Here is a 27,643-nt window from a genome sequence, read left to right on the forward strand (position 1 = left end):
AGTGCTTCAGTTCAGCAAACAGTTAATATCTCGTGTCTTCCTTTTGCTTTAATAACTGCAGACATTATTACAACATATTTAATAAAAGTATCCCTTGGGATTTTACTCCAAATGCCTCTAATATACTCGTATAAAGTGTATTTGAAAGTAACTTGATTTGTCAAGTTTTTTGGTCTGTCAAATCCCAGATAAGCTAGATTGGATTGAGCCTGGGGCTCTGTGGGGGACATTGCATCATTGAGTTACTTTAGCAGCTTCTTTCTTAACTAAGTAATTTCTGCATAGGTTGGAGGAGTGTTTCGTGTCATTATCTTTGTAATTATATTTGTAATTTCTTGCATATATCTTAGTTTTTTTAATTCCTTTAATTATAATAATTTGACAAACATCAGTTGACTTCTATATATAAGATATACTTCAGTTAGAGAAAATAAAAAACGACTGTTATTAAAAACGACTACATTTCCAAATATAGTATAAAATGTGATTTTTGTACTCTATAAAAATACATTATATACCTTGTTCTCTCCAGGGTTTTAGTGTTGATATAATTTGTTAGACCATCTGAACTTTAAGTACAAACACCACCTAGATTTCCAAATATAGAATAAAATGTGATTTTTGTAATCTATAAAAATACATTATACACCTTGTTCTCTCCAGGGTTTTAGTGTTGATATAATTTGTTAGACCATCTGAACTTTAAGTACAAAAACCACCTACATTTCCAAATATAGTATAAAATGTGATTTTTGTACTCTATAAAAATACATTATATACCTTGTTCTCTCCAGGGTTTTAGTGTTGATATAATTTGTTAGACCATCTGAACTTTAAGTACAAAAACCACCTACATTTCCAAATATAGTATAAAATGTGATTTTTGTAATCTATAAAAATACATTATACACCTTGTTCTCTCCAGGGTTTTAGTGTTGATATAATTTGTGCTTTAAAATTGAGTGTATGAGAAAATAAAATGTTTTTTCATAGGACTGTTTTCATACTGGCTTTTGGAAAATGTCTTCCCAGAAATTGCTGAATAGTAAAGATACTTTCAGAGATAGAGTTATTTTTATACATAAAGATGAAGATATCATTAACATATTGCCTATTATTTTATACAGTGTAACATTGTATACAGGCTCTGTCCATTTGATCAACCTTGTAATCATCACAAATAAATACATCTATATTACCCTTTTTATTTCTAGAATAACTGCATTTTGTTACAAATACAATTGAAATCTTCTCTATTCACATATAGTTAGTACTTTCTGCCACTTATATTAGTGTCAGAGTGAATCTTCACAAGTAAACAAATCTAATTTTAAAACGTTATACAAGTCTCTATTCATTTCATAAAATTTTATTTAACTGGTGAATAAATTCAAAGCTTTAGTTTTGTTTTTTAATAAAACCACATCGAGCTATCTGCTGTGTCCACTTTTTTAATATTCACACAAAACTTTCATTAAAAACCAAACTATTATTATTATTATCCTATCATCTCCTAAACAACACTTATTATTTTTACTAAGATATATTCAACAGTTATTAAAATGATATCGTTCTAATCCTCGACTTTCAGGATTCTAAGCAGAATTTGTAGTTCCACCTTTTGAGTATGAAATTTAGAATACAGAATTTGACACATGACACAGAAATATGTCCTAAAACTATTGTAATTTAACTGGCTTTCTAACTAAGTTGTCAAAGATTTGTTTTTACACAATTTTTATGTTTCAGAGAAAAAAAAACGTAATTCTTTTTAAAACACTCCAAAAGCTGTTATTGGATTCTTTTATATTAAGGCCGTATATTAACTAGACTAAAGTAGTAGTAAAGTGTCAGAGTGAATCTTCACAAGTAAACAAATCTAATTTTAAAACGTTATACAAGTCTCTTATTTTATTATAATAATAATAATAGTTTGGTTTTTAATGAAAGTTTTGTGTGAATATTAAAAAAGTGGACACAGCAGATAGCTCGATGTGGTTTTATTAAAAAACAAAACTAAAGCTTTGAATTTATTCACCAGTTAAATAAAATTTTATGAAATGAATAGAGACTTGTATAACGTTTTAAAATTAGATTTGTTTACTTGTGAAGATTCACTCTGACACTAATATAAGTGGCAGAAAGTACTAACTATATGTGAATAGAGAAGATTTCAATTGTATTTGTAACAAAATGCAGTTATTCTAGGAAGGTTTTTGTACTCTATAAAAATGGCAGATAGCAAGAAAAAATTAAGAAGTAAGAAACTGCTATTGTGCAAAGATTACTTATTTCTATATTTTTAGAACTTCAGCTTTCTTTTGTTCCACTACAACACGACTTCATGAAATTCCTAATTTGTATAAGTAGAAATACACAAACATGTATGTATTTCACAGAAACTACAAAAATGCAAGCATTTGAAAAAATAGAAAAATTAGTTGGTAACAAATTTTGACATAGAAACTTCTTAACCCTAATTAATGATTGAGATAGTAAATTTTTTGTCACAAATACAATATAAATATAGTTATTTTTAAATCTAAAATTTTCATCATAGAAATTATCTAAACTTTACTACTACTTTAGTCTAGTTAATATACGGCCTTAATATAAAAGAATCCAATAACAGCTTTTGGAGTGTTTTAAAAAGAATTACGTTTTTTTTTCTCTGAAACATAAAAATTGTGTAAAAACAAATCTCAATGATTTTCAATACACATTGAAAAGGGTTAGAAAAAAATATGTATGCAATAACTAACCTTGCAATTTTTTTTAAGAAAGGTAAGACATGAAGGGATGAGCCACAGACACAAGGCTCGTAAAAGATCTTCTTGTCCAGTAGACCAGTTTTCAGATTGCTGGACAATCCAGCTCTCCATGAGTGGCTCCCACCCAAGTAAAAATGATTCAAAGTAGATCATTCCACAACGACTTACAGTTGCAGGCTAATAATAAAATATACTGAATAAACCTTACTTTCCTTTGAAGAACACATCTACCTTCTTATTAAAATCATTCAAACTTACAAGAAAATAATACTTCCATAATATAATTTTAATATAAAAAACACAAAATTACATAATTTTAGAAAAAAAAAAGTATATCACTTCAATGTTTCTATAATATCATGATAATTACAAAACCTCAAAGAAAAATCCAATCACTTTTCAATAAATACACAATAAAATTGTTATTCTACCGTCATAAAAATGTTGATGTAACAATATTCATATCACTACTGATTTCAATAAATAAATTATTTTACAATTTTTTTTTTAAATATTAATATTATAAATGTAAAACTGATACACATTCAACTTATTAATAATTTTATAAAAAATAAGATCAATTTGTATTATTTATTGGAGTTTTCTTAGTAACAATCTTACAGTTTCTAAGTTGACAAAATTCAAAATGCGTGTTTAATACATATCACAATACTATACAAACAACCAAGTTTAAATATTTCCATTTTTCAGTAACTGTATTATAGTGAGTTCATATTTCATCATGTAATTTTCCCTAAGCATATCTATAAGAATCAGAAATGTTAAAAAAATAAATCAGCCTGAACAAATGTTTATTGTTTTGATAAACTTTGTTAAACAACCAATCCCCTTTATAAAATATAAGATGCAACTTTTTAAAACCAAAAGATATTCCTTGAAAGTACCAAATCACCTTATACAAGAAGTTTTAATTACTTACAGATGCCTGTGAAAGATCCATTACTTCAAAAATCAAGCTCATGGATGGAGATAACTGTATTATTTCACCACTCATTAAGCAAAGCTGTAACAACCAGAATATCAATAAAACATGGCAAAATCTTTACTTTTTTAAAACTAAAAGTTTAACACTTTAAACCTTTTGTATTGTTTACCAAAAGTTTCATCATGACCTAATCATGTTGTGACATACAGAAGACCCATGAATGTCAAGATTTTGACATCACAATCACATAAAGTTTCAAATTTTGTACTACTTAGGAAAAAAAGAATATTGTATAAAAAACCCAGAACTGTCGTTGACACTAAAGTAATCAGTTGTTTAACTAATTACTGAGTTACTTATTTACTTAGTTTATTGCTGTAAATATCTGTTGAGATTCTTCTATATCTTTTACCAGATTTTCCAAAACTTTTCCTGCAACTGATGTAAGGCTAATGAGCCTATAATTACTGGGGCAATTTTTATCACCTCTCTTGAAAAAGAAGAGTGACTTTTGCCAATTCCTGTCCATTAGTTACGTACTTTGAAAAATAAAATGAAGCAAATGGCTGACATATACATTCCTTAACCTCCTTCAAAACATTAGGGTAATATTATTTGGCTCAGGAGCCTTTAGGGTAATATTATTTGGCTCAGGAGTCTTATTATTCTTTAAACTTCCCACTATTTACTTAACCAGCTCAGAATTAATGCAACCATCTTGATTGATCAATTATTCAGAATGAGAAATACTACTTAAACTTTTGTCAGTAAAAACTGAAGGAAAAGCAAATTTTAATAACTCAACCATATCATAATAAGCATATATGAGACTTCTTTTGTTATACCTTCATCCTAATATTTTGTTAATACTTAATGTATTTAAAGAAATCATTACTGTTAACATTTGCATTTTCAGTTAACATTATTCTTCATCTCCATATGCAACAAAACATCAAACTTAATAGAGCAATGATCACTTTCACCCAGATGTTCTCCAATTTCTGCCCAATTCAGTCATATATGAAGTTAACAATAAATCTAAAATATCATTGTTTCTAGAAGGTTCCTTGATTAATTGGTGAAGAAAACTATCCTGAACAGTTTCTTAAAACCTTTCTTAATCATGGTTTGACTCTAGCATTTCCCAATCTATATGCATGAAATTAAAAATCATAATTATGACTTTATTAACACCTGAATTCTTAATCACATTGTAAAGTTTCTTGTTAATTTCATTAATATCATCTATTGATTTTTAACAAATTCCCACTGAAAGGCTTTTACATTTATATTCACTAACAGAAATCCATATGGATTCAACCTCCTTGCTGTTTTACAGTTAGTACCTGAATTTAGAGCTAACCCAAGTCTTTAAAGTTAGATGGATCTCATAATATATTCATGAGATAACAACTAAAAAATAAATTACTAAGAGATCTACTAATATATGTATTAAAGAAATGACAAAGCAGTACATTCTAATCATCATGTAACAAAATTAATTATATTCATTATTGTGTTAATTTCTAATTTTAAACTATTTAGGTAGCTAGACTTAATCAGAACTTAATGATCTATGGTTAATGTAAATATATGCAAGATTTCTTTTAAATATCTGTTATTTATATAGATAGTGTTAAAATATCCACTAACAAATAAGTTTAAAGATTAAATGTTCTTGATGTCAGTGCTTAATTGTTTAAAATACAATAACAACAAGGATGCACCAATTAACGAGTCACTGTTATCATTGTGAATTTAAGGTTTTCAAAGTGTGTTGTTCCACATTTAATTGATGCACCAATTGATGAGCCACAGTTATCATTGTGAACTTAAGGTTTTCTATATGTGTTGTTCCATGTTAAATTGATGCACCAATTGATGAGTCACCGTTATCATTTGAATTGAAGGTTTTCTAAGTGTATTGTTCAACGTTAAATTGATGCACCAATTGATGAGTCACTGTTTTCATTGTGAATTTATGATTTTCTAAGTGTGTTGTTCCACGTTAAATTGATGCACCAATTCATGAGTCACTGTTATCATTGTGAATTTAAGGTTTTCTAAGTGTGTTGTTCCACGTTAAATTTTGACGATAATTTTTCTGTTTTCATCCTTAAAATGATTAGCCTGGTAAACTATACTACACTTAACTACTACTTAACATTAGTTTTAAGTAAGAATTGTATCTTATCTATACTTATTGGTTATTTATTTATAACATATTTTAAAACAAAACTAACCTTTTTATTATCATCTAACACAGTGTTCATACTTTCAATCCACAGTGTATCCACTGGTCCATCAAACACCACCCAGTGGCGATCCATACTTTCTGATGATGCAAAGTGTCGAAAAGTTAGAGCTACAACTCCATCTGTCCACTAATACAAAAAAATTTGCAGCAGTTAAACCATAATATCTATAATATGCTTGAGGTCAAACCTGCACTATACAAAAATAGGTTTAATTTCTGAGAAACGTAACTGTGTGGGCTGCACTCACTCTAAAGAGCTATTTAAAATAAAAACTACAATTTAATAACTGTCTTGTTACCTTCTTTGATAACAATTAATATGCAATATGAGAAAAAGCAAATATGTTACAGATCTCAAAATCAAAAAACTAATTCTAGAAACAACATAGTTTATCCTTTACATTAGTTAGTTTGTCAAAACCACAAAATACAGTAAACTACAAATATGTTTCAGAAACTTTAAAATCTATCTTCTGTAAATTTGGAATTAAACTAGATATCTGAGGTATGTAAAATCTGATTACTTAGAAAATGACACATCAACAATGCTACTGACTCGCAAAGCTTATAATAAATATAATGTTGATCTCTCCAGAACTACTGGTATATGCATTAAAAACCAATTAACACCTGAAATTCATAAAGGGAATATGGGAGAATTTGAAAGCAGTACATTTTCTGAAGGAAGATGACCAATAAACTGGCCCAGATCAAAGTCAAAAGTCTCAGCACTGTTCAAGAATTTCTAGGTAGAAAATCTAGAGACATGCCAATAAAATCATAATTAAATCAAATAGGGAGTTGGCTTTCATATTTATCTATCTTCGTTATTATCATTAAATATTTCCATTAGCAGAATTAAATTTTGGCAAAAATGTATAGCGTTTTAGTGTATATTTATTAATTTTTCATTGTCTATACTTCTAAATACATGGTTTAAGTGTACCAATGACAATACAGACACAGTGATACTTAAACACAAGTACTGATATGTGGATATTATTATTTTAGTTTTGCCTTCATATATATTCTACTCAATAATTTTCAAATCTTAAAATCAGAGATAAATACTGCTACAATACCATTGTATTGTACAACTTGACTGAGTTTCTTTAAGTGTAAAATAACAAAGCTGAGTAAATGTAAATAACCTTTATTACTACAAATAAACTGAAAATATAGTGAGTATACTTATGTAGATGGAATTATAATCATTTCTAAAAGTTGTGTTTAGCTCTGTAAAATAAATATATCTTCAGTCTCATATCTGTCTCATAGAATAAAGTGGTCAGAGAAACAACACCTGAATTTAACAGGTATATTCACTCTCTGTTTTCCTTCAATAACATTACCTTCAATATATATCTCAGAATGACTGGTATTGGTATTAACGCTTTTACAAATAAAGCAGAGAACAACGTTTTCACCTTCCTAGGTCATCAAGCTGAATCAATTACAAATCTGAACCATTATTACAAGTAGATTCCTACATAGGCTAGTGCTACTCTTGCTAACACCTGGGAAGATCATCCTGAGGTCTGAGTATGAGGGTTTCTTACTTCCATCTCTTCTCTAAGAGTGGAGGAAATGATTTGATCCCTCTGGAGGAATGAAGTATGTCCACCACCCCAATGACTAGAAAGTGAGTGTAGAAAGGACTCCCTAGCTCTACTAGTAGAATCTTGGGGATAATGCCCTGGAGAACAGTGCAATAGATAACCAAGTTCCCTAAAATTTTAAAAGCAAACTAACTCCAATATATTTAATCAAATAATCAGCAGGGATGGGCAGGATCCAATTTATCATGATAGTCCATCAGTGGTAGTCAAGTGTAATATAGTAATACCATCATGTTGACCATCTAGGAGAACACCTTATTTCTACAGAGAACGTAGGAGCCAGTAGTAAGGATAGTTAAATTGGTTGCTAGTGCAGATTTGGATGGATAAACACACATCTATCTGGGAAATACTTGCCACAAAATGTTATCTACTAATAAAAAAAAAAGATATAAGGAACCCTAGAAAGTAAAAATATAAGAGGAAGAGAAAAAAAAAATATTCCTCATAATCCAGCAGATGTGGTCAAAATGGCCACAGGGATAAAAGAAAACCTTCAGAAGAAACTGCCAGGTCATGTAAGTAATGTGAGAGAAAGTACTTGGGTAAGCCAACACACCAGCCCACACAATATCCTTCAGTGGGCCAATGTAACAAATCTGATGAGATGTAGCTCATAGGAGTTTCCTTGCCTGTAAAGAAAGTCTAGAATAATGGGATTCACAGAAGTTTCTCCACTGTTAAAGAAACCCAAGAATAATGGATCAGTCTGTGAACCCACCTTGTCAAAGTAATTGAGGATAAATCACACGAAAGTGAAGTATCCCAATGAACAAAGAGTTGATTTCTAGTACCTTGAAAGGAGTATATGCAAGCCACATAACACTTCAGGGTTCTGTAAGAGGTGAGAAATGGTTGGCAAATAAATTGATGAAAAGGATTTTTCTCTTCCCTGGCTGCCAGAGTCTTAGAAAGAAAGATTCTATTAGGGTATAACTAAATATAAGAGGTTTGTTTGTTTTTGAATTTCATACAAAACTACACAAGTGCTATCTCTAATTTATCAGTGTAAGTCTAGAGAGAGAGGAGGTAGTTAGTCATCACCACTCATTTCCAAACCACCAACTGTTGGGCCACTCTTTTATCCATGAATAGTGGAATTGACCATCAGATAATAATGGCCCTATGGCTAAAATTGCAAGCACATTTGTTGAGAGGTGGATTCAAACCCATGACTTGCAGATTGCTAGTCGAGCTCCCTAACAACCTGGCCATAAACACAAGTGGAGTGATAAAGAGTCCTGTGCACATGTAGTGCAAACAACTCTAACTTACAAAGTCCCCAAACCAGCAGCACCAAAAAATGAATTTTAAGTGAAAGGTGATACATGAAGCTAAATGCTCAAATGGCTGTTAAGACAAAGTATGTAATTCTACCTTAATAAACAAGTTGGGTAATTCAAATGGCTGCATAGCACCGAGGATTTAAATATTGTCTGATGTTTAGAATATCAAAAACTAATGATATAGCTGCTTTATAGAAAGCAATAGTGGATGAAACTAGTCTTTTGTGAAAAAGCCAGGTCAAAAAACAAGATATGGTTGGCACATTTGGGTGAAGTGGCAATAAGTGTGTCATTTCCATTGATAAATGGCCATTGTAGGTCTATGGATAGATTGAGACAAATGGATAACTTCCATACATGAAATTTGAGCTTGGGAATGTCTGGGTGTAGAATATCTGATTGAGACTGCCTCAATAGAGATGTCCAAAGATGAAGTGGCAGAGATTAACACTCTTGAAGATACTGTAGAAGAAGAAATCATAGTTGGTCTTGTTAATTTGAAGGATACCAAAAGAACGTAACAAGTAGTGGCTCAAATTCTAGTCAGAAGTCTTGTTAGAAGATAAACTGGGGAAAAGCATAGAGTTGAAATTCTGTCCAATCTTGACTGAACGTATCTAACACCAAAGCCTGAGGATGAAGGAACAAGGACCAAAATATCTACAGTTGAAAATTCCAATGAGTATCTAATTTGACCATCATAGGTGTCCCAAATTGAGTACAAATTCACTGGAAAATTTTGAGAATGTTGGGCTGAGACAGGTAATTGGCTATCAAATGCATCATCCCTGAAACATAAAAAGCCAATAGGCTGATAATATGGGAGTGAGCTCAGTAAAAAATATCCATACTTTTTATGGATATTACTTTTACTTTGGTAAAAAATATCCAAATTTTGAAAGTAAAGGTCTCCAAAATAAGATCCCCCTGTAAAGTAAATTTAAGGATTGTTGTGAAATTGTTGGAATGAATCAAGGCAATTTCCCCTTCAACAAATCTAGACCTTGAACCATTACCCATTGAACAGCAAGAAGCTAAAAAATATTAATGTAGAAGAAATATTCATCTTCAATTAGTAGATCTTGGAATTCCTGAGTGATGGTATATGCACCCCATTGCTGAAGTGGGGCATTTGTGATGAGATGAATTTCATGACAAAGGGTGGTATAAAAACACCAATGGTAGTGTTAGCCTGATCCAACCACCCCTTGAAATCTCAGATGTTGCTCCTTATTAAGAAGATAAGATAATCCAATGGATTATTTCTTATTATCTATTGAAGGGATCAAAATATGCACACATCCTAAAGGAAAAAGAGATTCGACAGATGTCCACATCTCCAAAAGAGAGAGAACCATGTGTGCAGTAAGAGAAAGACACATATGAACCTGACTGTCAATTCCATAGCCTGAAGCTGGATGGGAGTCAGCTATGTCTGGTATAAAAATGTGTGGAAAAAGGCACCCATGTGGATCATATATTGAGTTAGCAAGATAATTTATTTCTTGACTGATAAAAAAGCCAGCTTTAATGGTTTCTCATCAAAGAATCTGGGTGTGTTGTTCCACCAATGGATGAGATGATGCCAGAAGTAGTCAGTTGTCCATGTCATGCTGTGTGCACAGGCCAAATTATGACGGTGATGAGAAAAAGCTGCAGCAGACATATATTGCAGATGTAAGACAAAAGGACAGATCCCTGAACTACAGAACTTGACTTTTGTGCATGTCACCTAGACAGTGGTAGAATGACTTTGCTATGGGAATGTGGAAGTATGCATCAGCAACATTAAACTTAGTCTTCCACAGGCTTGGTGAAAAATGCCAATGTAGGTTGAGAAAAGACTCCATTGTGAACTTTGAAAAATCTAGGATTTGGTTGAGACGAGAAAGAATAACAACTGTCTGCGAATCTTGCATCTTCTTGAGCACAACAACTAAACATGAATAAGATTTTGGAAAAATTGGGTTGACTCTCTCTACCACCATCTTGACCAATAACTCGCTGATAGCCTTGGAACAAAGACTCACACTCTACAGATCTGTCAGAGGTGAAAATACCACAGAGGTGGCAAAGTGAATTAAATGACCAACCTCAATGCCAGAACATAAAGTACCCATGAATCTGTGGTGAAGAAATTCCAGATGTCCAGAAAATGTTTTAATTTTACTCCCAAAGACCACATCTGCATAGGATAGTCACTGACACCATTGGCAATGGTCTGATTGAGCAGAGGAGCCTTGAAGATAAAGACAGACTCTATTCCAACTACTAAAAGATCAAGGTGTAGAAGCTGAATGGTTGGGACACACAACTAGCAATCACACCGTGACTTCCAGAAGAAGCCAAAGATATTTTAGAGGCCAAAGAGAGCAAAAAAAGAATGCAAATGGGTGATATTAAGTTGTGACTCCAATGCCTCTGGGATGCCCACAAACATCAAGGGATGAATAAAAAGAGCCTCTCATAATTCACAAGAGGTACACAAACTCACTCCAATAAGGCATTTCTATCCAATAAATACAATAACATACAAGCCAAGAAACCAAAGAAAGAGCAGAAGCTGTCAATCTTATCAATGTAGAATTCATCATAGAACCCAATTCGTCCTAAACTTTGATGTAAGGAATTCTGACAGGCTTCTGACAAATTTTGGAAGGAAAATAAATATCTCATAACAGTAATGAGGGTTATCAAATCTGAAAAAAATTGTAATCTATTCAAAGTGATCACAGATCCAGTCTGAAAAAAACAACAACAAATATCTAAAAGAGAATCAAGTCTTAAGTCATCTAAATATAAAATATCCTGGCAGTAGTAAGCCAAAAAATGCAGATCAGATAAACATGAAGGACAAGACATAGCTATCCCATCAGGCAACTGAGCAGTACATTTCTAATCATGAACAGCAATATCAGGTGAAAGAAAAAAAAATTAAGTAGTCACACTCAAACCATTCAGTCAGCAAGAAAAAAAACAGGTTCAAAGGTAAATAAACAAAACCCTCAAATCTTACAAACCCAACTGATTAACTAAAGAAATGGAGCAGAAGATGGCATATCCAAATTGGCCCCATGAGAATCTGACAGTAAAATAAAGTTCTGGAAAAAGAATATCCAAATTTTCTGCAGACTGCCCTGAATTATTGGCAAAAGCAGCCTCAGAACCCCCTCATGAGACACCCTTTAAAAGAATATGTCTCCATTTCACAATGAATCAGATCACAAACAGCCTCACTTGAGAATTCCCCCCCCCCAAACCTTTGAGACATGCTAGATAACAGAGGCAGAATAGAAGAGAGTTGATTAACATCCATGCTGAAAACATTAATCTGTGAATTCCTGCTTGAAAATGGCATTTCACAATTTTTTCTAAGTAATAATTATTAAATATAATTTATGCTTATTAATGTAAAAATCTCAACCAAGGATGTTAACTATTGCAGCACTGCTATAGAGAAACTTGTGTCTAAACATTTGATCAGAAAAAGTAATAAAATTATCTGAATAAGATGCTTACATACAGTATGAGAGTAGAGGGTGTGCTGTCATAGGTGGAGAGTATCAAGAGTCAAATATTACCAAGGGCAATTCAGTGAGGCATAGAAAACTGGTGCATGCAGGAAAAAATCAGACCAATCAGACCAAATAATTTTTAAAATCTCTATAAAGCAGGTAGAAAACTTATAATATGCCTGTATATCACATATTATTTTCTTGATGAAGCCATGTGGTGAAACACTGGAGAGAAATAAATGAAAATATTTTGTGGAGTAATAAAAAGTTGTTTTGTGTGTATGTAAAAAAAATGAATTCTCATCTCTAGTCAACAGTGCAGTTTTAAAAACATATTTGTTTGTGCTTTAAAATCAACACTATATGTTTAATCATTTTTGACCTCTGAATACTGATAGTTAAACAGCTAACCACTGAAAATAGATTCAAACTGCCTTATTTAATGATATTTAATCAGCTAAGTAAAAACATTTCAGTCTTCAACATCATCACTGCTCTGTATTCACATAACTGATATAAAAATGTTTCTCAGTGCTTCAGTTACTAATAGTAAGTAATTATGTAAAAATTAGAACCATATCAGTTCTTCAACAATTGTTACATACAGCTATACCTGGAACATATTTCTCCAAAAGCTGTCATATATAACTAGGATGAGGGCTGTAACATTTCTCCAGCAAGTGATACATACAGCTAGGACTAAAACAATATCATTTCTCCAATAACTGGATGAAACCATATCTCTCCTCCAACAACTGTTACCTATAGCTAGGACTAAAACCATATCATTTCTCCAACAACTGTTACCTATAGCTAGGACTAAAACCATATCATTTCTCCAACAACTGTTACCTATAGCTTGGACTAAAACCATATCTCTTGTTACACATACCTAGGATTAGAACGATATAATTTTAATAACTGTTGAATATATCTTAGTAAAAATAATAAGTGTTGTTTATTTCTACGGCAAAAGCAATATGCAAGATTAGTTCTTCATATTCACATTAATGCTAGTTAATTAACACTGTAAGATATATTTTTGAATTTCCATTTACTGTTAATTTATCATAAGAAGAAAGCATAAAATATTTGCAACTTTCCAATCTCTACTAATTAACGTGAGACTTTAATTAGTATTAATGCACTAGCCTAATAACTAATCCTTTTTCAGTTTTTAGTGTTACTTAAGCAACTATGTAAATACAATGGAATCTTATCTGTTATCCAAACAGTTTTAGTTAATCAATAATACTAAGACACATGAACAAGTTTGGGACATTAATTATGTAATTAAATAATCTGAAATACCTTTATTTTTCTTAACTATAAAAACTTAAACAATTTAATATAAAATAAAATAAACTTCTTCCATATGAAAATGTACAGTGAACTAACTAGCATTATAAAGAACCTAGAACCAATACAGGTCTCTAGCTAATGTTGGTTAATAAAAGTCTCATAATTTCCTTAACTATTGAAAGCTGAGCAAATAAACTAATTCTTCCTCATTTTGCAAACTACAACTAGTTATTAATGAAATCACTTGATAATAAGTATAATTAATTTAGTACATTTTTCTTATATTCCTACTTATAAAGATTAGAATGTAGTGTTTCATCATTTACGTAGCCTGTCAACAACACCTTTGGACATAAATGCAGTATGTTGTAAATACATATCCTGAGCTAAAAATGTAAAACAGTCTCTATAGCAAAAAACAAAATAATAGAAATAAAAAGTAAACTTAATAAAATTAAATACATTACAGATTCTAACTAATACTTTTGATGAAAATAATCTTAATAAATAATAGTTATGGAACACAGAAAACTGTTGCTTCAAGTACTGTTGTATATTTAATTTTAATGAATTATTCACACAAAAAAAATTGTCCTATACATACTGCTGTCTTAATATTTGTTCACGTTCACAACTTCAATTTGAACCTAAGCTATGTCACACACAAAAACTATAGTAACCTGTTTTATATATCTAATAATATTTAGTAAGTCACTTTTTAACAACTCAAACTATTATACTTTTAGTAAGTCAGAAAAATAATAAAACAAGACGATCCTCAATTCCCTAACTACTGAAAGTTGCATGACTGAATGAAGAAACAAAACTTTTCTCAGGTCAAAAATTAACCATCCAAATAAAAAACCTAAACCAACTCAAATTATAAAGCATCTAAAAATTCTTCTTCGGCTCTCTTTATCTGTTAAATTCATTCAATACTCAAAGTGTTTAAAAGTACTTATAATAAAATTGTGAAGATATAATCTCAATGATAGTCATGATTAATACAATCAATAAAGACTAAATATTAATCAGTGATAACAAGAAAACCTACTTGTAGAGAAAAATATATGTGTAAAAACGGCTCGTTTGAATTGAAAAAATGTTGATGTAGAGGAGCGAACAACATTTTGACCTCCTTCAGTCATCATCAGGTTAATAAAGAAAGGAAGAGGTAACTCTTCCTTACACTTATTTCTAACAACTTTTATTCTACATTTTGACTGTTTTTTTTTTCAGATGTGTCCTGAGAAGGACTGTTTTTTTTGTTGGTAGTGATGGGGATTTGCAAATCCTAGGACTTCTTAATGGATATCTACTGATAATACAGGATACTAACTGTGATAGTGAAAGTTTTTGAAACTTTATAAATAAAACCATTTATTTCACTAGTTTATTAAAGGATAATAGAATGGTAACAAATTTATATATAACAAATGAGATAATACTTCCCTCATGTGAAACAGGATCAAACTGTCCAAACAACTGGCCCATGGTAACAGACTTAGGATTAATGGTGCAGTAAGTAACTCGTTCTTTCAGGTATCCTAGAGTTCCAGCCAGTACCTCTATAACCTTAGTTTTTCCACCATAGGGTTCTCCAACTAACATAAAACTGTGTTGGAAAACAGCATCCAACTTGAGTACAAATGTACAAATTCACTGTTCTGTTACAATCTAAAAATATTTGTACAGACTTGATCACAAAGCAAGAAAAAACTTTGTTGAATATAAGTATTTATTTTAGCTTTAAAATTCACCTCCAAACTAATTTCTAATGGCTTTCCAAGTCTTTATGTCACTCAAAACTAATAACAAAAATGGAATTGTTCAACATGAAACCAATTCATTTTTATGACTTTTAAAAGTACAGATTATTTTGTTCTGAGATTCTGAACAAAATAATCCATGACTTGTATGGTTTTACACTAAAAAAATAGTAAAATATTCAGATATTTCAAATGCCAAAACTTTTATGAAAAAAAGTTTAACTTAAAAATACATGTAAATTTTATACATGTAAATAACTAATCAATTTAGCTTATGAAAAGTCTAAATCTCATTTCCTATACTAAACATCTCTAATTATATAACATTTTAAGTCAAGAATTTTTCATTAATATGGAAAAATGATAAATAAAAATTATGCCTATTTTTGATTTTCTGTACTTCTGTGTTTATGCCTAACAGCTTTTATCTCTTATAATATTAAAAACTATAATACACTTACCCATGTCTCACTATCATCATTTCATATGTCTGTATAAGTTTTTGAAGAAAATTATCAACAGGTTGTAGTTGATACTGATAACAGATTTCTTTAGCAGCATTTAAAAACGTCTAGGAGAAAAAACAGCACTGTAAAAAATAATAGGTAAACTCCACATTTTATTTATTTGTTGTTTTTTTAAAATGCTTTCTGGCACTGTGCTTAAGCTACCATTAGACCAAACATGAAGCTAACAGCTTGCAAAACGTATAAATAAATACAAATGTAACAGTTTATCTGTATATTGTGTAATTATCAATTGTCAGACACCAAATGTTCTAACAGAAACATGGGTAAAAAAATATAAGGAGGAAACCTAATTAAATAATCATAAGAAATGACACATTAAGAAAAATAGTTTTCTCATTTCAGTATAAGTTATTGTTAAATAAAATATATTGTAAAATAAGTAATAGAACAATAGCATATCACATAACAGTCATTAGTATTTCTAGTGTGGCTAGGGTGCTCATCTCACAGGTTGTAGGTTTGAATTCCCATCCCACCAAACATGCTCACCCTTTATATTGTAAAATAAGTAACAGAACAATTTACATGCTCACCCTTTCAGTCATAAAATATATTGTAAAATAAGTAACAGAACAATAGCATATCACATAACAGTCATTAGTATTTCTAGTGTGGCTAGGGTGCTCATCTCACAGGTTGTAGGTTTGAATTCCCATCCCACCAAACATGCTCACCCTTTCAGTCATAAAATATATTGTAAAATAAGTAACAGAACAATAGCATATCACATAACAGTCATTAGTATTTCTAGTGTGGCTAGGGTGCTCATCTCACAGGTTGTGGGTTTGAATTCCCATCCCACCAAACATGCTCACCCTTTCAGTCATAAAATATATTGTAAAATAAGTAACAGAACAATAGCATATCACGTAACAGTCATTAGTATTTCTAGTGTGGCTAGGTGCTCATCTCACAGGTTGTAGGTTTGAATTCCCATCCCACCAAACATGCTCACCCTTTCAGTCATAAAATATATTGTAAAATAAGTAACAGAACAATAGCATATCACATAACAGTCATTAGTATTTCTAGTGTGGCTAGGGTGCTCATCTCACAGGTTGTAGGTTTGAATTCCCATCCCACCAAACATGCTCACCCTTTCAGTCATAAAATATATTGTAAAACAAGTAACAGAACAATAGCATATCACATAACAGTCATTAGTATTTCTAGTGTGGCTAGGTGCTCATCTCACAGGTTGTAGGTTTGAATTCCCATCCCACCAAACATGCTCACCCTTTCAGTCATAAAATATATTGTAAAATAAGTAACAGAACAATAGCATATCACATAACAGTCATTAGTATTTCTAGTGTGGCTAGGGTGCTCATCTCACAGGTTGTGGGTTTGAATTCCCATCCCACCAAACATGCTCACCCTTTCAGTCATAAAATATATTGTAAAACAAGTAACAGAACAATAGCATATCACATAACAGTCATTAGTATTTCTAGTGTGGCTAGGGTGCTCATCTCACAGGTTGTAGGTTTGAATTCCCATCCCACCAAACATGCTCACCCTTTTAGTCATAAAATATATTGTAAAATAAGTAACAGAACAATAGCATATCACATAACAAGCATTACTATTTCTAGTGTGGCTAGGGTGCTCATCTCACAGGTTGTAGGTTTGAATTCCCATCCCACCAAACATGCTCACTTTTTCAGTCATAAAATATATTGTAAAATAAGTAACAGAACAATAGCATATCACATAACAGTCATTAGTATTTCTAGTGTGGCTAGGGTGCTCATCTCACAGGTTGTGGGTTTGAATTCCCATCCCACCAAACATGCTCACCCTTTCAGTCATAAAATATATTGTAAAATAAGTAACAGAACAATAGCATATCACATAACAGTCATTAGTATTTCTAGTGTGGCTAGGGTGCTCATCTCACAGGTTGTGGGTTTGAATTCCCATCCCACCAAACATGCTCACCCTTTCAGTCATAAAATATATTGTAAAACAAGTAACAGAACAATAGCATATCACATAACAGTCATTGGTATTTCTAGTGTGGCTAGGGTGCTCATCTCACAGGTTATAGGTTTGAATTCCCATCCCACCAAACATGCTCACCCTTTCAGTCATAAAATATATTGTAAAATAAGTAACAGAACAATAGCATATCACATAACAGTCATTAGTATTTCTAGTGTGGCTAGGGTGCTCATCTCACAGGTTGTGGGTTTGAATTCCCATCCCACCAAACATGCTCACCCTTTCAGTCATTGGTATATGAGTAGACTGAGTTAATTGGTGGTAGGTGGTGATGAACAGCTGCCTTCCCTTTAGTCTTTTGTTGCTAAATTATGGACAGCTAGCACAGATAACCCTCATGTAGCTTTGCATGAAATTGAAAACAAACCAAACCAGAGTTTTTAGTGCACAACTGGATACATTTAGTAAATAAACTAAATCAATTACACAATGTAAGTGGTTAAATGTAACATATATATTTTAGTTTATATACTAAAATTTAAATACTTGAATACAATATTTATAAGTGTGCAACTGAAAATACTGAATAGGTAAGATAGCTATTAACCTGAAATGTAAGACCAAATACATTGAATGCAGAGACTATCTGTTACTGGCAAGAGTGTAAGTGGATAGACTGAAGGCATTGTCAAGGTTTTATGTATTCGTGAGTTGGACTGAGGATTTCTCTGCAGTAGGTGTCTGTGACTTGTTAGCAATAAATTTGGACAATAAATGGGCAGTACACAATCCACTTGTTTTGAAATAATATATTCAAAACAACTTAAATGTATAAACAAAATTCTTTACACTATGAATACAACAGTTGTGTCTTAAACTTTAAATAATTATCTCTTTTTCTTGTCAAAAGTCCACTAAGACTGATTTAGTTACCTTAGAATCGAGTTTACAACAAACTGTTTTTTTTTCTACTTTTATTATAGTATTATTAGTGAATAATTCACTTACGTTACCCCATGTGCTACTGCAGTTTTATTCTAAAAATCAAATAATTGTCTTCTTCTTGTCAAATCCACACAATTGGGTTTAGTTACTTTAGAATACTCTATGAGAGGACAAATTATTCTTGTGGTCTCTCTCAAAATGTGAAACTCACTTTAAGATATCACCCTTTAAAGCTAACTAATTTTCTAACTCAATCACACTTGACTTTTTTTATTTTACTTTACATCACTGTTATTTATATTTTGATCATGGAGGCTTCTGGAATTTTCTGTAAAGTGCTGTTTTAACAATACTCACTTAAGGTACAATCTGTGACACTTTGTTTATAAATCACCCATTATGATTAAATCACATGCAGCCTAACTTTCACTAACTTACTTCATCTAACTTGGTCATCAATTGAGGCCTAGGACTTCCTACAAACTACAAGACATGATGTAACAATACTTACTTAAATCAACAGGAAAAATTCAGGTTTGGGTAATATGTCATCAGTTTACAAATACACAACTATACAACATAAACAGTTACATAAGCAAATGTGTTTTAATTCTCACACAATATAAATTAAATAAAACTATAATATTAAATAAAATAGTCATGTGTACCTGATACATGCCAGACAATACATATGAATTTACTATTATTATTTTGAATAACATTGGTTATTTTTCTCATAAGACTGAGCTGTGTTCAGTAAGATGTAACTCATGATAAAGTTGTAAAATGAAATGTTAAAGAAATAAAGAATTTTCAGTGGATGTCACTTGTTTCTCTTTGTTAAACATGGTTATATTCTAGTTCAATGTTCCTTTTTCTACTTTAATTATTATAGAGTCTAAATACATTATATTCAATGTGTAACCTATCTATTACTGTAAGTACAAATGAAACAGTTAAGTTCAAACTTAACTGCAAAATATACAACTGGGTGAACTGAATAGATAGATTAACTGTTGTTTTTCAAGCATAGAGCTGAAGACATAGAATGTATAGCCCTAAATATTGTACTTTTAAGTGTTAAAACATTAAATATCTTTTCAAGCAATTTGTTACAGTAACATATATTAATAATAGTTTGTTTTGTAATCATTATAATTTTACTAAAGATTCTGAAAGTTAAAAAATTTACATCATAGTCAGGATTTGGTAATTTGACTCCAGGAAACAGATCTGAGATAATTCCTTCAAATAGAGGGATATCATGGGAGAGGAATTTTGGAACATTGACTTCAAGGATGGACTGAAGAATCTATCAATAAATAAAGTCAATGGTAATACAATATTGATTATAATATAAATACCAATTTAAAAACTGAAAGCTAGCAAAGCATTACATTTAATAGGTCCAACACTCATGATAGAAATTATGTTAGACTATTTATGTTTCTTTTGTTTTCATGATAACAAGTTTGAAAACTCTCTTTATCAACCTGAAGATGATTTAAGAAGGTCGAAACATTGTTCTGTACTTTACTTTAATTAACGTTTCAATACTCATACCAACCGTCTTTACAATACTTTTTCTTTTCTTATCATTCAGTTCATCTGATGATTTCTTGGAAAAACAAAAGAGAAATGTGACATCCTAATTTTACATGGCTCTAATATGAAATTTAATGGACAATTTAAGACTAATGTGTGTCAGAAAAACCATATTTGTAGCCTAACATGATTCTAATTATGACTGTAATCCTAATACATAAATATCTTTGTTAAAGAAAAATAATTATGTTCATAATTTAGCTTTGCTTGAAAGAAAGTGTACAAAATCAAACATACTGGATTCTTTAATTTTCAAGAACATCTTGAAGACACTGAAAATTATGTCAACATTTGTTACAAAACTGGCAAACTGGAAGAAGGTTACATTAACTGATTTTTTTTATTTTTATATTCTACATTTGAAATTATTCCTTCTTCTTAATTTACTGATGTTTAGTTTAATCATTTAACACAATACCACTTAATGAAGAAACAGAATAAATATTGTAACTTTTAAAATATATTTAAATTTAAAAAGTAAATTATGAACAAATTAGATGATTCACTATCATCACATGAAATTCACACATTCCTGAAAATGTTTTTACCAAATCTCTTTGAATATTCTTAATAGTAACTATAAGCACAAACCTGTGAAGATTTCTTAAAACTGTTTTTTCTTTTTATCTTAAATTGAAAACAAACTGTACTAAGCATCTTTTATGCAATTCTAAAACTACACACAATAATTCTAAAATTCAAAAGGAAATTAATAAGTCTAAGTAAAGGTTCCACAAACATTAAACTATTATTTACCAAGATGTCCTCTTTCTCATGAGGATACTTCAGTTTCAAGTTACCCGCTGCTGCCAAAACTGCCTTTACAGCTCTCATGCCATAGTCGTAGTGTGACTGTGAGGACAACTGCTCTGAGCACAATCGATATGTAGTTACTATCTTCACAGCAAGATTACGCGCACCAATAAAGCCATATGAATAAAGCATTATTTCTCCTATGAGACCATAGTCTGGTACCATCATTGCCACTGTGCGAAATAATACCTGAAAAAAACAGACATTGATGAGATAATTTAGTTTCTGAAATAATAAAATGAAAAAAATATATGAAAAAATAAACGAAGGCTATTAAGAACATAAAACACACCAAATCTTTTACAAATAATCAATTTACTTTATACATATAAGTACCATTATTGGCCTCTTTCTGTTTCTTCTATGGTCTAATCTCAAATACTCTTTTACATATTTATAAGTGCTTATGTAAATACAATTTTTTAAGTTTTAAATAGTAGGAAATCAACATAAAAATTTTGTTATTTATGAATGAGAATTTATGTGTGTTAACTGATTAGAAGCAATACAAAAATCTGTATATTTACAAATGTTGATATCATTCTATCGTAAAACTTTTCTTGTCTATATGTTTTTACTCAAACTGTTCGTGTCTTTTAGTTCACTTTCTAATTTAACATCAGTTATAATTTTAACTACAAATCATCAAGACCAGATACTTATGTCTTTCAGTTGATTTTATGTTTTTTACCATAAAAAATTTATCAAATACAACTACTTATGTCTTTCAGTTGATTTTTTTAAGCTGACACCAGTAATACAATTAATCAAATACATTACTGATGTTTTTTGGTTGATCCAATTATTCACTTATAGTTTTTAAAATCTTTCTATCACAATTTTTAAATTTTTAAATAATTTATATTTTTATTTGATAATAATTATTAAAAATGATGGAAAAATCCTGCTACAATTTGTTTACCTTAAATACACCTTAGATGGTAAATAATATGGGTCCTACCTCTTCCATATTTTTTTATTTTACAAGACAAGCTTTATTAGTTTCATTTTGTGTTTGCTAACTAATTAAATATTTTTAAACAGGTTCAACATTTTTGATCACTAATGTATGTGAGAATGACTGCACAAGTAACTGAAACATCATGCTTGTTCTAATAAATAATCTTCCTTATTGTAAAAGCTGTAACTTCTAACAAAATAAGGAACAGCTTTACTTCACAGTTGTGTATATACCTTGGTCTTCAGATGTGTGTATATTTATAATTAAATACCTTTCTTTGCATATGTGGATTTTCAATTGTTAATGCTATTTTATCAAGATATTTCTTGTTCAAAAATTTATTATTTTTTGTAACTGAAATAAAATTTCAAATAGCACTCCCAATATAGAAGAAGACTTTTTAAAAACTCATTTTTTTTCTAATCATTCCTCCTTTTCCAACAACACTTTAACATATAGAAAGTATTCTAGAGTACCAAATTTGGGACTCTAATTGTTTGAGGGCCATTGGACAGCAGCTGCATTTGTTTATAAGATTAAACATTTTAAATATTTTTTGCTTGTTCATATTGCAACGTTTCAAGGTTTCACCAGTGATTAAAGTTCAAAATAAAACTGATAATCAACTCAAAATACAATTATTCTAATTATTCGTGTGATTATTTTAAATTTGGGCAAAAAAAAAAAGCCTTTTTGGACTTTGCATTTTGTAGCAAATATTCTTGAGGTTTCTGCATGTTTTAGAAAACTTTCAGGGTTATGATTTAAATATTTCCAATATGCTATTTGAGTGGTTTGGAAAACTGAAAATGATACCATTCTTCCAAATGTTCATATTATTTCATAAAATTTAATACAATAAAGTGAAACTCTGGCATTTATTTATATATATAAAATCTGTCAGAACTTAAAAATAATTGAAGTTTTATATATTATTGTTATCTTATTTTTAATAGTGAAATATTTAAATAAATGTAAGGTATTTATTTATGTAATTTAATTATAAGAAATGTCTGTTGTTTTTGAATTAAGCACAAAGCTACACAGTCGGCTATCTGTGCTCTGTCCACCACGGCTATCGAAACACGGATTTTAGCGTTGTAAGTCTGCAGATATACTGCTTAACCACTGGGGTCAATTATAAGAAATAAGATAAACATAAGAAATTATAAAAAAATTAAGTAAACTCTATAATCTTATATGTTTCAACAATAATGGGGTGGAAATTAACTGTTCACAAAATATATGAAAAGTATGTTCAAAGAGCAGTTGCAAAAATAATGTAGACTAATTTACTTTTAAGTTATCAGGCAACTCTGAACGGCCAGCATAGCCTGGATTCATTGTGATACAAACATAGCAACTGGGGTTTAAGTTTAATTCCGTTCCTTCAAAATTGAATTTGTTCACTCTTGCTTGGACCGCACGAATTATACATAAGATCTGTAAAATACAGAAAATCAAAATTACATAATTCATATCAAGGTAAACAATATATAAAAATTAATATGACTTTCTGATCAGAGCAAGCTATGTATCTAGAACAAGTCTTAAAATTATTGTGACAAAAAATATACTTAATTAACTATACTTTCCTTACATTACTAAGTATAAATGTTATAATGCATTGTTTCATCAGTATGACACCCTCTCTTTTAACAGTATTTATGAACAAAAGGCTAAACAAATATCTGTTATATGGATTATTAAGAAAGCAGAGACAAAAAATCAATTTAAAATCATAAGATATATTCAATCATTTTATTCACAATATAAATTAATGTAAACGTCAGTAAGAAAAACATTTCTTTTTTCATTGGACCTTTACATTAATTTTATTGTGAAGAAAATGATTGAATATATCTTAGAAACAAAAGAAATAACATTTTGGTTACTAACTTTTACAGTAACGTATATGGTGAAGAAAATGATTGAATATATCTTAGAAACAAGAGAAATAACATTTTGGTTACTAACTTTTACAGTAACTTATATGGTGAAGAAAATGATTGAATATATCTTAGAAACAAGAGAAATAACATTTTGGTTACTGACTTGTACAGTAAGTTATAGTCTGAAGAAAAATTTTGAATATATCTATTCAAAGTTTGTTTGTTTATTTTGTTATTACACACAAAGCTACACAAAGGCTATCTGTGCTCTGCCTACCACAGGTACTAAAACCTGGTTTCTAGCAGTAGAAGTCTGTAGACATGCCACTGTGCCATTGGAGGGCATTTTTCAAATTAAAGAAAATGAAAAATGAAATCTTGTTTCCCCATATCAGTGGAAAGTGTATACAAATGTTTACTTTCTAAACAGTGCTACATCCTCTCCTCTCGAACGAAGCTAGAGTCTCACACTGAAAAGGCAGAGGAGCTGGTGAAGGCATGACAATATTCAAATAGACAGATAACAACAATTGGGTGAAAGAGCAGATGTGCCAGAACAGGAAAAAAGGAATACCTAAGGCATGTAGCACTCCTTATGGAACAGATATAGTCCTCACCCAGTGACAAAACAGTAATATATACAGGGGATGAAATATATGAGGCAGGCACTATGTACTTAGCTTTGGATTGGTGAATCACAATAGAGTGGACATATGAAATGTGTAGTATGATCACAATAGAGTGGACATATGAAATGTATAGTATGTAAATGACAACAGGCCCAAAAAATTATGTTCTATGAGAAGAGTCCTGAGGCACACCAGAGCAAATATATTGATGTAATGTAAGGATATTGATAGGAGTAAGAACAATCATCCACAAAAAACCAAAATAAAAATAGTAAATAAGTTTTGTGTGATAATTTGGAATCAGACCATTGGCAACAGATAGTGCATTATTCATCCACATATACAGTAAGTCACAGTATGTGACACTGGAATAATCAGTCACAGTAAAATGCCAGATAACATCATACAGGTATAAATGTATAGGCTAAAGAACCATAAATTGCACATGAATAGACCCTCTTATATGTGAATGACCTATCTGCCATGATAAAAAGGATCACATCTGATAGGAAGTCATTATTCAAAGCATCAATAGCCAAAGAATGAATGACAAACTTCAAGCTCTTCAATCATATTTATTTCATAAACATTCATGAACCATTTTTATTACATACATATAATATATTACAAACTGACACAAAATTTATTTCATTGGCATAAAGTTTTTGTGCCAATTTATAAAATAACATATAATAAATGTACCACTTTATAAAAATAACATGCAATAAATGTACCAATTTAGAAAACTAACATACAATAAATGTACCAATTTAGAAAACTAACATACAATAAATGTACCAATTTATAAAAATAACATGCAATAAATATACCAATTTAGAAAACTAACATACAATAAATGTACCAATTTAAAAAACTAACATACAATAAATGTACCAATTTAGAAAACTAACATACAATAAATGTACCAATTTATAAAAATAACATGCAATAAATATACCAATTTAGAAAACTAACATACAATAAATGTACCAATTTAAAAAACTAACATACAATAAATGTACCAATTTAGAAAACTAACATACAATAAATGTACCAATTTATAAAAATAACAAGCAATAAATGTACCAATTTATAAAAATAATATGCAATAAATGTACCAATTTAGAAAACTAACATACAATAAATGTACTAATTTATAAAATAACATGCAATAAATGTACCAATTTATAAAATAACATACAATAAATGTTCAGAATTCAATGTCAGAGAAACTGAAAGAAATTGGAAACCAGATTCACCAATCATAATAAAACAAGCATCCCATATTTACCTTAATTGCAACTCAAAAACTCCATAATATATCTACACAAAACTCTGTGAGTTTAAACAAACATAGAAAGCTATGTATCTTGACTGAACAAAACAGCACTACCTTAAACCAAATTTTCACCTTGAAACTAAGATCCTTTGATCCTAGCTCTGAAAAGGGATCATTCTACAAAGTTATCTAAAACCAGTAAAGAAATAAGAATAAATATCTTAACTAAATCACTGTTAGACTCTCTCTAACCAATACATAATAATGTAATTCTCTCTGAATACAAATACTACATAATATATGTTGCATTAGAATAATTTTATGTTTACTAAAAATTCTCTAATTTCCATGTTTCATTTATTTTGTTTCTTTCAGCACAGCTTTTGCCTATATCAAAATCCACATCAAGCATCTTCAGATTGCCTTCCTGTTTTTCGCTTGAGACATTCACTACTTTTCCAGATGCATTGAGGCATTTTATTAGCTACACTTACAGCATAGAATAATTATGTTACTCAAGAAAGAGTGGGTTAATAATATTCACACCCCACGAGTATAATGTATATACTACATTCACGTGTCTCTATAAATTACATTATTAATAAGAAAAAAAATCACTACAGAGAGATCACTGTTCAATGTTCTACTCAAAAATCAGTCTCATGTTGCATCTGTTGAGAAGTCATTCATGGAAAGTCAGATCAATGTAAAATTGTTCCAAGCACAGAAAAAAGTTCTATTTAAAAGAAAGTCTTTATTGGGATACTGGGAAGAGTTGTATTCACCAGGGACAACTGTAATATTATAGCCAAGTGATGTATGCCAGGCAAGAAACATCCATGGGAAGCACCTTAGGATAATCAGACCATGCCTAGTGTGGCCCTTTAAACCAGAAAGCATTTAGTGGAAAAAACCTTAAATAAGATTCAAAGATAAAAAAGTGCAGTGTGCCTGGGGAAAACCCAGGAGGAAGCATCTTGGATATATAGTATTAGTTCAAGTGCAGTCTACCTGGACAAACACATCCAGAAGATGTGCCTTGGGGTTCTGTTAAGTATGGTAAATGGTGTACAAGTGGCCAGAACTATCCAGTGGAAGTGCCTTACATAAGCAGTCAGTTCAAACAAACCATCTGGAAAAAGCATCTCGAATCCAGAATAATATGTTATTGTCTATTAAAAAATTATAGCAATTACAGCCCTCTTCTCACCGAGTGAATACTTATGTGTTTCATTTCTTTAATTGTACAACCCCATCCAAGAGGAATCCTTCATGGTCAACCACTTCAACAACTTGTAATTGGAATTTAAGGGCTCCCATGTTCCACTAGGATGAAAAAAAAGTGTGGGTGGAATATGTGCTAGAGAATCCAGAGAAATGACACATTGGAAACTGTGTAATGGGTGTCTGCAATTCCCTATTTTGAGATGCAGAAAGATTCAGACTGTAAGAATCATAGGTCAGTTGGGATGGGTGAAAACTCTTATCTGCTTTACCCATAAGGTCCATGAGTGACAGTCCTTTACATAAGATACATTGATAATAATAGTCTTACATATATATATACTCCCCAACAGAAA

The 27,643-nt window shown here is 30.6% G+C and overlaps 1 protein-coding gene across 1 annotated transcript in view; it reads right to left on the reverse strand.

The window, feature by feature from the left end:
- The window catches only part of LOC143241722 (dynein axonemal heavy chain 7-like), a 227,034-nt gene that overhangs the window by 140,326 nt on the left and 59,065 nt on the right, over positions 1 to 27,643 (reverse strand). The window contains 8 exon segments of the mRNA XM_076484949.1: positions 2,763 to 2,948; positions 3,712 to 3,795; positions 5,961 to 6,101; positions 15,131 to 15,311; positions 15,927 to 16,036; positions 20,077 to 20,196; positions 21,246 to 21,491; positions 23,560 to 23,706. Of these exon segments, the coding sequence (XP_076341064.1) occupies positions 2,763 to 2,948; positions 3,712 to 3,795; positions 5,961 to 6,101; positions 15,131 to 15,311; positions 15,927 to 16,036; positions 20,077 to 20,196; positions 21,246 to 21,491; positions 23,560 to 23,706 (1,215 nt within the window).

The sequence above is a fragment of the Tachypleus tridentatus genome, unplaced genomic scaffold (assembly GCF_004210375.1).
Source record: "Tachypleus tridentatus isolate NWPU-2018 unplaced genomic scaffold, ASM421037v1 Hic_cluster_1, whole genome shotgun sequence".
Lineage (NCBI taxonomy): Eukaryota > Metazoa > Arthropoda > Merostomata > Xiphosura > Limulidae > Tachypleus > Tachypleus tridentatus.